Below are 12,847 nucleotides of genomic sequence, written 5' to 3' on the forward strand. Positions count from 1 at the left end.
AGAAAGGCGAGAGATTTTTAGTCTAGCACATCTTTCACAGCCTTCTGTGAGTGTCTGAAAAGCACTTTTTGGTTAAGAGCTATGCAGAAACTCTATAGGGAAACCTCTTTGCTTTTTTGTTTTTTTAACAACAAAAAAAAATTTCTGTAATTTAAAATACAGCAGTAGACCAAAGCTCACACTGGCTTTGAAGCCATCTTTAGAAACTCCATGCAGAGAAAAGAAAAGACTGCATCTTTTTCAGAGAGCCATATTTCATACTGACAAAAGTAATTACTTAATCCACTGTTAAATAAAGAAGTAAAATCAGGAATGCTGCGGTTTTCATGGCACTGAGGAAAATAAAATCTGGCCAATTTCTGAAATTAAATACTTCATATGCCCCTCTAGAAAATTTTATTCAAATATATGGAATTGTACAGCATGAACATAGCACCTCAGGATATCGGCACAGCACTGACTAGCCTCTACGAAATTATATCTCAGTAAATGTGGCTACCAGTAAGTGACGAAGCGAAGCCAAGAAACAACTCAACATGCCACATATATATTCTAACATGACTGGCCCTGCTGCTCCAGAACAAACCACATTGAAAAAGCAGTGTTCTCCCAGCCACAAGTCTTTCTCCCTTGAAATCGGGAGTGAAAAAGGGAAGTGAGATTTGGAAGGTAAACTTCAGAAACCAGAGGGACACCTAGGTGCAGAAATCTACAGTCTAATAATGACTGGCACTCAGACCACCAGGATCTACACTGCACCTGGACTAACAGACTCCAGGACTCAACTTCTAGAAATAAATACTCTCTTTATAAATGTATCTCATATATATATATATACACACACACACACACACACACACACATATATATATATATTCATAAATACATATATATATACATAAATGCATATATATAGGTACATATATATATGCACATAGATATGCATAAAAATATACGCACATACCTATGTTTACACACACACACACATATATACACGCATACATATACATGTGCACTTTTTTTTTTCAGAGTTGTAGCCATGGGTTTCTAAAATGAACAACAGTTTCCAAATAACTCTGCTTTCTAACAGAGTATTTTTAAAAAACATTAAAGAACACTGTATAGAAAAAGGAAACAACAACAACAAAAAAAAATAAAATTACGAATGCAAATGGGTGTGAAATAATATGACAGACAAGTTGAAGCAGCAGAGAAAATACCACTGATAGAGAGAGGCAAGGTAAGAAGTGAGCCTGGTACCTAGCAACCAAGTGATATACTCAGATTTGCTGCTAGAATTTCCAGGATTCTACATCTAACTCTGTAAAATACAGTAGGAGAGTGTTCAATGATTCAAGTGGAAAACAGAATATAAACAACATTAAATAAAAAGTAAGTCTTGAAGGTTTACAATTCAACTGAAATCCATACATCATACTTACATTATTCTTCTGGAAAATAATTTCCTGAAATAAAAAAGAAAAAAAAAAGAAAATTATGTTGATAGCACTATGAAAGATATCTGATCAGTATGACTAATATTACTGTTTGCACACACAACAAGAAAAGGTTGGTTGAGAGATTTTTTTCTATGCCTGACAAATCAACATAAATGAGGTATTGTGTCAGAGGAGACAAAATTACAATGGAACCAAGTAGATACATACAATTTATATATACATAAAAGCATACCTACTGTCTGCATACGAATATACATGCATACAAATATATACATATCCTTTAATTTATAAATTTTCATAGAGGGATGATGTCCAGAAGCTGTCTATTAACAAACATCTATTCATATTTGGAAAGTCAAATATAGTAAGTAATATTTTGCTACCAGAAGAGGCAATCAAAAAGAATAGTAAAAGTAGTATTCATAGGAGGTTTTAAAATATTCCAAAACTGCTTGAAATTCACTTGACTCTAATAATCAGATGCAAGAACATATCTTCACATTTTCAATGTGAATTTTCAGAGAATTAGAATCACACAGATGGAAAGAGCTGATTCTTGCACACTAATCCAGGTGGTACAACTCAAGTGTAAACCACTTCTGAACAATGAGCATCTTGCTTCCAGCAGGATTTGCCAGCAAGTTCTGATCCCAGGAATTGATAACCATAACAGATTTATCAGACAGCATAGCCTCTGCCACTGGGACTGGTGAGCAGCTTCACCAGCTCAACAGCATTAAAAACAATCACAGTGTCAAACCAAGGCACCTCATACTTTCCGTGTTGCTTAAGTCAGGCTTTGATCAAACTGCTCCCTGTTGAGAGGGGCATGTTTCACATATGACTGTATCTAGCTTTCCAAGTGTGGGTCATAAAGGTCTGGTCAAATCCTCCAGCATGGACAGGAACATCTTTAACTAGATCAAGCTGATCAAAGCCCTGCCCAGCCTGGCCTGAACATTCATGCAGAAGAACATTTCACCAGCAAAAGTTTACTTACACTGCTTTGTGCCCTGATTAAATCACGCACTGCAGTTCTGTATTTCCTTCATTTTCAGTTTTTAAATTCCCCCTTTCATACAAGATTAAAACTGCACGTGGTCTCCTGCATTGCTTCTACTCTTACCTGCTGGCTGTGACAAATATATGGACAAACACCACCTCAGAAGATGTCACAGTATGCCCATAGCTACTTTTTTTAGGCAGTTACTAAATAGTATGGAAAGGGTCTTGCTCTTTGGCTACTTCCCTACAGACTATCAAGAGCAAAAACACAACCCCAGTTCAAAGCTAAGGGAAACCAAAGGGAGTCTTTCAGTCAGCAGAGTACTGGTGGCAACTGTGTGACATCCAAGTCTCCCTGCACAGGACTGGGCTTCCACTGATGTCAGAGGGAATCCAGCATGTGACCCAGCGACAAAGTCCAACTTCTACACTAGCAAAAGATTCTTCCAAGTGCCCAAGAAAGCCTGATGCCTCACCCCAAGTGATTTCTCAGTGGGAGTTGGGTATTTGGCTCTTTGCCCAGTACAGTGAAATTCTGTTCTGCTTATACTGTAGATCATTGTACTGACACAATTGAATTCAATTCCCAGATACATCTTTTATCATCAGCATTATTTTTAGGGCTTTTATCTGTATACTCTTTGTGTTGCAGAAAGAAAGGAAATAATTGGATTGCAAACGGTCCAGTTAGCTGAGAAAATTTAGATGGAAGAGCAGGGGGAAGAAACTGAGTTACTTAAGCATGTCCCTCCCAAATATAAGGCCAACCTGAAAAAAAAGGGACAGAATCAAACCCAAATAGCCTGCATTTGCCAGAAGCAGTGGAAGCAAACCCTTCCTGAGTGGTGCTGGTGCCCAGACTGCAGTCTGACTCACCAAGCTGCTCACTCTAAATTCTTCTTCTCAGCAAAGCTTGGAAGGGAAGTGCAAGTGCATAAAACACCCTCTGGGTAAAGTCAATGCATCTGAGAGTGGGGAATTAATTGAAAACACTGCCATTCAAGTCGTCTATCCTTTCCCATCATGGAAGCTGCTAAACCTTTTGGATAGTTGCAGTAGGAAGCATGTATCAACTCCTTGGCTGACAAAATTCACAGCCCCATAGATTATCTTAAAACACCCTCTTGCCTTAAACCAAAGTACTATTCTGCGCACTGAGGCATGAGTTTTGTTTTTACTGACTCCATTACACTGCTGCTAATGTTCAGCACAGCAATCCTGCAGGTACCTGATGCAAACAGCTGTAACTCAGCAAGATTTAGCAAGGGGTATCAGGAGGCCCCACAAGGTTTGGCCGAAAACTGCTAATTTAGACAGAAGCTAAAGCCTAAGGATTATTTTGCTGCCTACACATTACCACTCTCATAGGATTGTTATTACTGTAACAGTTTACCACAAACACCAGTAATTCCCTTGAATGACAAAATCTTGCATTTAGTTTCTCATCTCAAATTTGGCAAACTTCTGTTTCCATAAACAGCCATTTAACAGCTAAGTATTTAACTGACTGCAATCAAGTAATCTAAATCTTTCTCTTTAGAAAACCAAACTGAATTTTACAACACTGCATTGAAGACATCTTTGCCAGGCCTCAGAACATTTTTGCTATTCTGTTCTGAACCACAAGTGGCATGTGTATTTCTTACAGAAAGAACCTATTTCAAGCATTATACTGGCTCTGACTTGCCCTCCAACCCCCTTTTTCCACCCAGAGCTACCTTCAGTGACTGCAGAGACTCTGAATTTGTGTCACAGTAGAGGATAATGTTGTTAGCCATGCTGAAGCTCTCCCTGACTCCCAGATGGTAAAACAGGGAAGGTTGACGGAAGGCATCACTCATCTCTACAACAGCAATATCTGCAGAAAGAAATTTAAAAAAAATATGTCAATGCCACACATTGCTGACAGTCAAATATGTCTAGCTCATGTTTCTTCACACAATTTATTTTGGTAAGAAGACCTGGCTTTAAGCAGGAAATAAGAGATCTAGAGGGATTTCTCCATTTTAGCTATTATGCCTAAATTTTGAACATAGCAGGATGCCGTTTAGTTGGTTTTTTTCTATTTCACTATTACTCCTCTATTTTTTCTTTAAATGAGACATTAAAATGGTAAAAACAGACAAACCACTAAACATGAGAAGAAAAAATTTCAAGTGTTGTCTTGAAGAATAAAATCTGCTTGGTAAATCTATACATGGTGACTGATAACCTTAGCGAAAAATAAAAGAATTACATTAGATGTATTTTTATACTCTATGCAAGCTGCAATAAAAATTCATGTAACCTACAATATACTGTATACATTGTGTACTAGAATTTTGGAAGTAAACAAACTGAAAGGTAGCGTTCCAGAATAAATTACCATTCAGATCAATCTTGATTCATATAGGAAGATGATAGAATGAGAGAAAGACATGCAACAGACGCAGAGAAGCAAAGAGGGAGTGAATATATAAAGCAAAAGAAACCCCCCTATAAGTAAAAACTTTACTGTGCAGAGAATTCTGTTCATAATAAATTTTACCTGTGTGAATAATGCATGCAAGCACATACACAGAGGCCTACAGAACAAGGAATGTAGTCCACAATTTCTCTTAAATCATGTATTTCTCTTGACCAGATTTGCATCAATGTCAAAGTATAGCAAGAGACAATTAACTATTTCTGCTGGTTCACTGTAAGATTTCTGTTATACCAGGCAGCATATTTCCACTGCAAAAGTCTTGTGGAATCAAGAGAGTAAAGCAAGAAAACCAACTCATCTCCTCCTCTTCCACAAACACATTTCTGTCTTTTCACCTGATTAATTTTTTCTTAGGTTTCAGAAAAAAAAAAAAAAAAAACAGAAAACCAAACCCGATAAAAATGCTTCTGTTAAGAGTGGAACAAGAAAAGCAGCATGGTTTCCAGTATCTCTCTATGCTTTTCCATTCCTTTGGATGCTTTCATTAGTGAAAGCAAGACAAGCTCCATAGGAAAAAGCCTATGTATCCTCAGGTTTCTCTACTCTGATTAATCTAATCAGAGATTCTACCTCTAACCACAACTTTTCCCCTCACCTATTTACTTAGATGATCAAAACTGAAATGAAGATACTCAATAAAAGATAAGCCTTGTGGTCACATTCTAAACTGGGGAGCAGTGTCTCTCTAACTTGCTGAAAAGGAATATCTTTGAGGCATCTATTCTTCAGTAATGTTTTTCTATAAGTGGCCTATAGGCTTACAAATTACTAAAAACCTGAATGAACAATAGACACCCACAGGGGAAAGAGCAAACGTTTGCCTATACAAGCTTAAGCTCTTCAAGAAACAAAATTAAAAGAGACTGATATGGCAAAAAAAAAAAAAAAAGATATTTTTTAAAACTCTAAAATTAAACTATGTTTTGTAAAAGATTCATAATTTGTGTCTTAAGCATCTCTCTGTCCAATTTCACATAAATATTTGCATATGGATGCCATCAAATTTTATTGAAGTAAAAAAGGGAGTGCACCACTAAGACTACACATATACTCACTTTCATTAATTTTAGGAAACTGAAGCATCACAAAAGCCAAACAGGAATAACAATATCACCACTATATTTTGGATGAGATTAGTTTATTTTCTTCAGAAACTTGCCATAATACAAGTTATATTTTTAACTTCTCTTACTCACATAGAAGTCTAATCTTGAGCAACTCTAAATTTATGGTACATATCTGTTAATGCTGAGCAGGAGGAAAATTTGTGCAACTTGCCATGACTTAATTCTGCAATCTTGCAAGATAATGTGCTCTCACTACAGTTACAAAACTACGACTAAAAAAGAAATATTACTTTAGATGGAGCCTGATCAAAGCCATATTACAAAAAATACTTGAGAAATCCTAAGTTAAAATGGCAAGTTCCTAGGATCATGAAGAAGGAAAGAGGAACTAAAAAAAATGATGTGTGTGTATTAATATCAGACTGGCCAAATCCACTGAACAGAGCCTGACACAGGACCACACTGTAGGAAACATTCTTGGGTCCCTACCATCTTATTTTAGTAAAAATAAAAATAAATAAAATAACCCAAACCATACAAAAATCTTGATTTACTTACACAGAGGAGGGAAGGATCATGAGTAAAGGAGCATTTGTATGAAAAATTACACTGAGATACTGGTATAAACTCTTTTGTGATACTTGTGTTTCTTATGTAACTAAAGAGGATCTTTTTCCTTTGCATATCAAGACTTCTGTGAAATCCGTCTGGATAATCTCATTGATAGATAAAGCAGTGTCTTCCTTAGGTCCATTTTTTGTGAAGTTTTCCTGCACAGTCTGATGCCTTAAGTTTTAGCTTTCATGTTTTTCAGGTTCTGTGCTGCCTAGGGATGTAGTTCTGAGCCTCATATTAAGTGCTAGTGAGCTCTCTTCACAGAGTAGCAAGACAAAACAAATCCTTTTCCTGCTGAAGACCGAGGACAACTTTCAGGCCCAAAAGCATAAACAATGATGGACTGAAGGGATGAAAAAGAAGGATGGGACCTCACAACCTGAAACTGTAATTGGACAATTAAACCCCAATATGCAAATGGACCAAAACTTATAAAAATGTAAGACCTCGTGACCAGTTAGCCATTTTGTGACCATTCTTAGTCCACCTTGGGTGTTGCCTGGTCAGGCTCCTGTCCTGCCCAAGGTGGATCCTGGAGGCCTTTCAATAAATACCTACTTTATTGTCTAGCTCTGTCCAGTCTCTGTTTCAGGCCAGCCTTCCCAAGGCATCAAGTCTAGCAGTTATGTATTTTAAGATGAAGATAGCACTCACAACAAAGTGATTGGATTTCTCAAGTTTAGGTTAGGCCTCGGGTTGGTGTCGCAATTTCCAAGGTGAACAACCCAAAGCTTACCTGCAATTATATGCACTTTTGGGATCAGATGTCTATCCAAATAAAAAAATCATATATCCTAAACCTGCTCTTCTGACAGACCTATTTCTGATTATCTTCTTCCACAACATTAGGAGAGAAACTCCTCTGACCAAAGGAGGGATCAACATACTTGACAGAAGTGCAGAAGTCAAATACAATGTAGCTCATTTGGGAGGGAAAAGGAAGAAAGAGAGAGAAAAAACCCACCACAGAAACAGGAGTGGTAATGGTTCCTATAAAGCACCTGAAACGTACTGTTTGAGTGCACTATAGCCAAACCCTATATTCAGTTACATAAAATATGATTAGAAGTTTAGCAAAGATGAGCACAACTGATGGTTTTCAAGACAAATCTAAGTAAAAGTAGACATACATATATCAAAATTCTCATTAATTTGAAAGAGACAGGATTTAGCTAGGCCCCAAACAACTGTTTGGTCATCAATACATAAACTGGAATAATCCCCTTTATCAGGTCGGCCAGGTTCTCAGTCTCATTCCCCCCAGATGAAATTAATCAAACATTCTGCTGCCATAGATCATGAGTTTTCTATTCACTTGGAGAACACAGTTTTGTAAGTGACAAAATGGTATTTCAACAAAGGTAGAGGAATCAGCTCTACAGTTACACTGGAACTACCCCCTTACCAAAACATCTGTGGTTTGAGTTTCAAGGCAAGTAAAAGCCTGATCAAGCACAGGAATCAGAGTAGAGCTCTCTCAACACCTAAGCCCTCAGGATGAAGCACTCTGAAGACCAGGAACATCAGTTCACTGACGTCAATTCACTTCAAATGCTCCTGCACACCTTCAGTGTTGCAGCAAAGGAAGTCTGTTCAGGCTCCAGCACACTAATGAGTAGGGTGGGTAGGGAAGCATACTACATAAAACTGGAAGAAAAGACAGAAGTGCAAAACCTGCAATTTTTGCAACCCTACAGGCTGCAAGAATGTGAAATTTAATCTTGTGCCCAAGACCGAAGTAAGGGATAAAATTTACTCTATCTCATGAAAGTACACCTGGTGACAGATTGCTGATACTAAAGAAAACATGTATAGAACAGTCTTTACCTTTTCTAGTCATCTTTGACATTATAGCTAGGAAGTCTTACAATAAGTCTTGCAGTAAATTATTTTCTTTTCATAATTAAATAAAGTAAGCCTAACCACAACCTTCTCTCCCATATCCTTAAACAACTGGCATGCCTAAATAGATAAGACAAGAGCATCATAAACATAAGACTAGAGCTTCATTCACTCTGGCCTAGGTAGCAAAACCAGCATAAATACAGCAGCAGGCAGTTCAGTGTCCACGTCCTAAATTGCCCTGAGCTCTGTCTGCGTGCTGACAGCAGCCAAACTGCCTCCAAGGAAGCTGCCGATGTACACATCAGCTGGGTAACCACACACTGAGCTGAAGACACACCAACAACTACTGTGCAGTCACAGTCTGGCCTGTTATTAGGCTAACTAACATCTACACCAACAATAGCTTGAAACACATTATCATGCATTCAAGAGAACAAAATATCACTGCAATAGTAACTGGCTTCTTACTACCCTGGGAAACCAGATTCATGAGTTGGATTTGGAGGCAAGCCACTTGACCCTTTTTGCTTGAGAAGCACCAGAAAAGTACACATCTCTGTGAAGTTTGGCATAGATTAAAACTATTTTACCAGTCATTCTTAACTGTGATGTAAATCCACTTAGTTCTCTTTCATGTGTCTGTGCAAAGACTGAGAACCTTACATATAAAATCTCTACTAATTAACTTGTCTTAAGAAATGGTAAAAACTCAAGAGTATAGACATTAACATGGCCAAAAAAGGTTAAATGTCCATTAGTGGATCCAGAGCCCTTTGCTCTTGGCTATTAGCCATGCCTTTAGTCACCAAGACAGTGATAAATGAAATGCAGTGGTCAAAGTTCATCTCTAACTCATTGTTTTAAATGTAACAGGGCAAAGAATGTTTAAACAAGTGCTCTGAGATATCATACATGTACACCCTACTTTTTGATACAACCTGCTTACTAAAGGGCTGCTAGGAAAAGCAGTGAATACAAACAGAGCAGCGATACAACTAATGAATGTTTATGTTTGTTATTATCTTCTGATTAATTGGTATTAAACACATGACCATTGCCTTGCATTCACTGTCCCACAGCTAATCAGGGGAAAAGGAAAGATGATAACGGCAACTTCTGAGACCAGGATTTTGTGTTCTTTTCCACTTGAGGGTTAAAAGAGTAAGATATTGTTCTGACAGAGATATAGAGGAAAAGAAAAGATGGCAAAATTTATTTCAGTGCGAGTCTGAAGACCAAACTTATTTCATACTATAGTAGCAGCTCTCCATGCAGCCTTAGAACATTATGATTATGCTTACTATTGGGCAGACTTTCAGAACAAGCAAGGAATATCCTTATCTACTTTAACTTCTGTATGATTCTCTGTGCTTGGCATAGATATCTTCCTGTTTACCAGAGACTGCCTGCATGAGGTGGGAAACCTGCTTTGGCAATCCCAACACGTCAGTGTAGATTGGTATTTCTGGTTCAACCGTGCAAACCACAGTGTCCCTGACTTGTCAACAGCATTGGAACCAGACATTTCCTGTCAAGAGTGTCTCATATGGCTCCAAGACCAGAAACAATTGATAGGAGCCACTGAGGTGAGAATACCCAAACACAGGTGAATGGCCAACCACCCAGGAAACCAGCCCAGCCAAGCCAGTCTGTTGGGAGAGGCTAACCAAAAAAACCCAAAAAAACCCCAACCAAACAAACAAACAAACAAAACCAACAAACCAAAAAACCAAAAAAAACCCCAAAAAAAACCCCACAAAATCCCACAATGTTATAAGGGTGTCTGAGGCTTGAATATGGGGAAGGAAAAGCCGGTAATCATGGCACAAGCAAGTTAAGTATGCCATATACTAGAGGAAAAGCAGAGTATTTGTAGAGGCTTGAACTGATGCACAAAGTAGGCTTAAGGGCACCAAGACAAAAACATGTGATGGACATGGGCTAGTTCTTATCTAGTGAAAAGCACTATGACTTAGGAATCTGATAGTAATCCTGTCTTGAGCAGTCTCATTTTTATGCATTGTAAGCAGGATCCAACATGAATGAAGTACAGATCAGAGCCTGTCCTGCAACCTACCCAAAAGGGAGTTTCTGAGCGCAAATTCCCAGCAGATACAACACAAACCCAGCTGTCTGGTGGGCAGTCCCTCTCCAGACACTGTATAACACAAAGTTGAGCTAGAAATAATTAGAGCACTTCATACTTGCCCCAAAAAAGCACCAATTTACCTTTGGATACAAGAGTACCATTTTGCCCTCCTGCAGGTATTAAGAGCCCACTGTTCCTTGAATAGCTAAACTTGAGTTGAGCTGCTCTTAATTTTAAAGTGAACTTCTACACCAAGACTCATAAGCAAAAAGGTATGATTTCAGTTCAGATAAACTCAATAAACAGCTGTTACTGTTAGGGGTGGTTCTGACCCTCTTCCACATTTGTATCAGATCTAGTGTGGTCAATACCCAGTGAGACAACTCAGTCTGTTTCCTTGAGTGGGGTGAGTGCACAGGATCAGTTGACTCCTGGATCAGTTAGATGATCTCACTTTCCACCCATGCAATCACTAGGTCCTATATAAAGAAGGCACCAGACACCACAACATCTCCAAGGATACAACTGAGTACCTACTTACTACTGCTTGAGAGTCACGTATTGTTCCAGGGGATAGGTAAATTTTAATTCTCCATACAGACATGGATGCAACATCCACTTGTTCAAGAATCCTATATGTAACAACAGAGGAAGAAGAGTTCCTTAAGGAAAAATACAGAAAATAAATAAAAACACGTACACATTTTCCACCTCATTACATTAGGCATCACTAGCCATACTGACAGACTCTAAATTGAATATGTTACTCAATTTAGGTCTCTAAGAGTCTGCTCATTAACAAAAATAAACTAGCTAATCAAGTAAAAGCAATCTTTCCTTTTTTTAAAATCATTAGTAGTTGTTGATTTCTATCTAGTTAAGGTAAGAGAGAAGAACTACTTAAGTTAAAGGCTGACAATCTGCAAAAGCAAATATAAGCTGTCCCTGTATAAATTTAAACGGGAAATCATAAGAAAGTTCATAATCTACAAATCCAAATGTCCTGGAGCACCCCCCCCAAATTTTTAACTGATTGGCAGTGATCTGCTGTCACACAGGAGCGTTACAGAACTTGCACTCTGCCCCACAATACATCGAGGTGCTCCTTAGCAAAAACTTGTGCAAATTGATTCCTGACAACTTTTGTAACTAACTGGCTCAGGTCATTCTCACAAAATCAAATGCAATACTTCACCAAGTAGAACCATCCAAGCTAGGAGGAGATAAAAACAAGTTACTTTTCTTGTTACAGCAACAGTATTCAAGATCCTCCAAGTGAAACTCTGGCCTTTTTGTCTGCACTATGCCTCAAAGATGTGAAGGGAAAAAACCCTCTTGCTCTGTAATCAAAAACTGATGGGAGATAAAGTGAAGGCAATTACCAAAATAAAACAGCAGAAGCTGGAAAGAACTGGTAACACAAAGAAAGTTATAACAGCTGTTACAAAAGGCATGAGACAGGAAGATAGAGCTGACAAACAATAAAGGGTTGTGTAGGAATTAACACATAAAACTACACATCAAAATCTAAATTACTGTGTCAATGATCTGAAGAAAACTGAAAAAATACAAAAAGGCTTTATGGTGGAGAAAAAGAAAACAGAAGAAAGCTTGAGTTTCAAAAAATCCACTCTCTCTCGGCCCAAAACAGAATTGTAATGTTATCACATGATTCCAACCCCCAACAATTCAAAAAACCAACTCTCAGCTTGATGCATGTGGGAGGAACTCAGAATCAGGCAAGAATAAAAGATGACAAGCAAACAAAGAGCCATTTATTCAAAAATAACTTCAATATGTTCAGACTCACTGGATCTGTATCAGTCCTAGTGAAACAGGCTCCCTGGTAGCAATAACACTAAATACTAAAGACTACCTTAACTCTGAACCTTGCATCAGAAAAAACACTCAGCCTCAATAGGGTAACTACTGAAGCTCAGCTGAAGGCTGGATGAAGCACATTACAGGGCTAGAGTTAGGATCTGTACCAAATGTTCTTTAAGTAATCCACAGACACAGCAGCAGAAGTAGTCAAAGAAAACATGGCAAGCTGTAGCAAACGAGTACTTCTACAATTAGAAGTTTCATTCAGAGGATCTTCATCATTGTAATGTTTTTCCAAAGAAGACCAAACACTCTTTTGGCCTGGACAGGATCTTAAGCAGGCAAAACCCAGATAGATAGATAGATAAAGGATATGATGGCATTTGTGTGATTATTTTGGTTTGTGTTTCCATGTTATGTGTCTTTGAGATGCAAGATGAAAGAGTGACTCTCTGGAGAAGTGACTGAGCGTACC

The 12,847-nt window shown here is 38.1% G+C and overlaps 1 protein-coding gene across 2 annotated transcripts in view; it reads right to left on the minus strand.

Annotated features, from left to right (window-relative positions):
• The window catches only part of MAP3K5 (mitogen-activated protein kinase kinase kinase 5), a 99,715-nt gene that overhangs the window by 66,290 nt on the left and 20,578 nt on the right, over positions 1 to 12,847 (minus strand). For both annotated transcript variants that reach the window (XM_066178944.1, XM_066178945.1), the window contains exons 2-3: positions 4,184 to 4,323; positions 1,443 to 1,466 (exon numbers count right to left, since the gene is read on the minus strand). In XM_066178944.1, coding sequence (XP_066035041.1) covers positions 1,443 to 1,466; positions 4,184 to 4,323 — 164 coding nt within the window. The remainder of the gene's footprint in view (positions 1 to 1,442; positions 1,467 to 4,183; positions 4,324 to 12,847) is intronic.

Source organism: Chamaea fasciata, unplaced genomic scaffold (assembly GCF_029207755.1).
Source record: "Chamaea fasciata isolate MVZ Bird 193981 ecotype frontalis unplaced genomic scaffold, bChaFas1.0.hap1 SCAF_3, whole genome shotgun sequence".
NCBI lineage: Eukaryota > Metazoa > Chordata > Aves > Passeriformes > Sylviidae > Chamaea > Chamaea fasciata.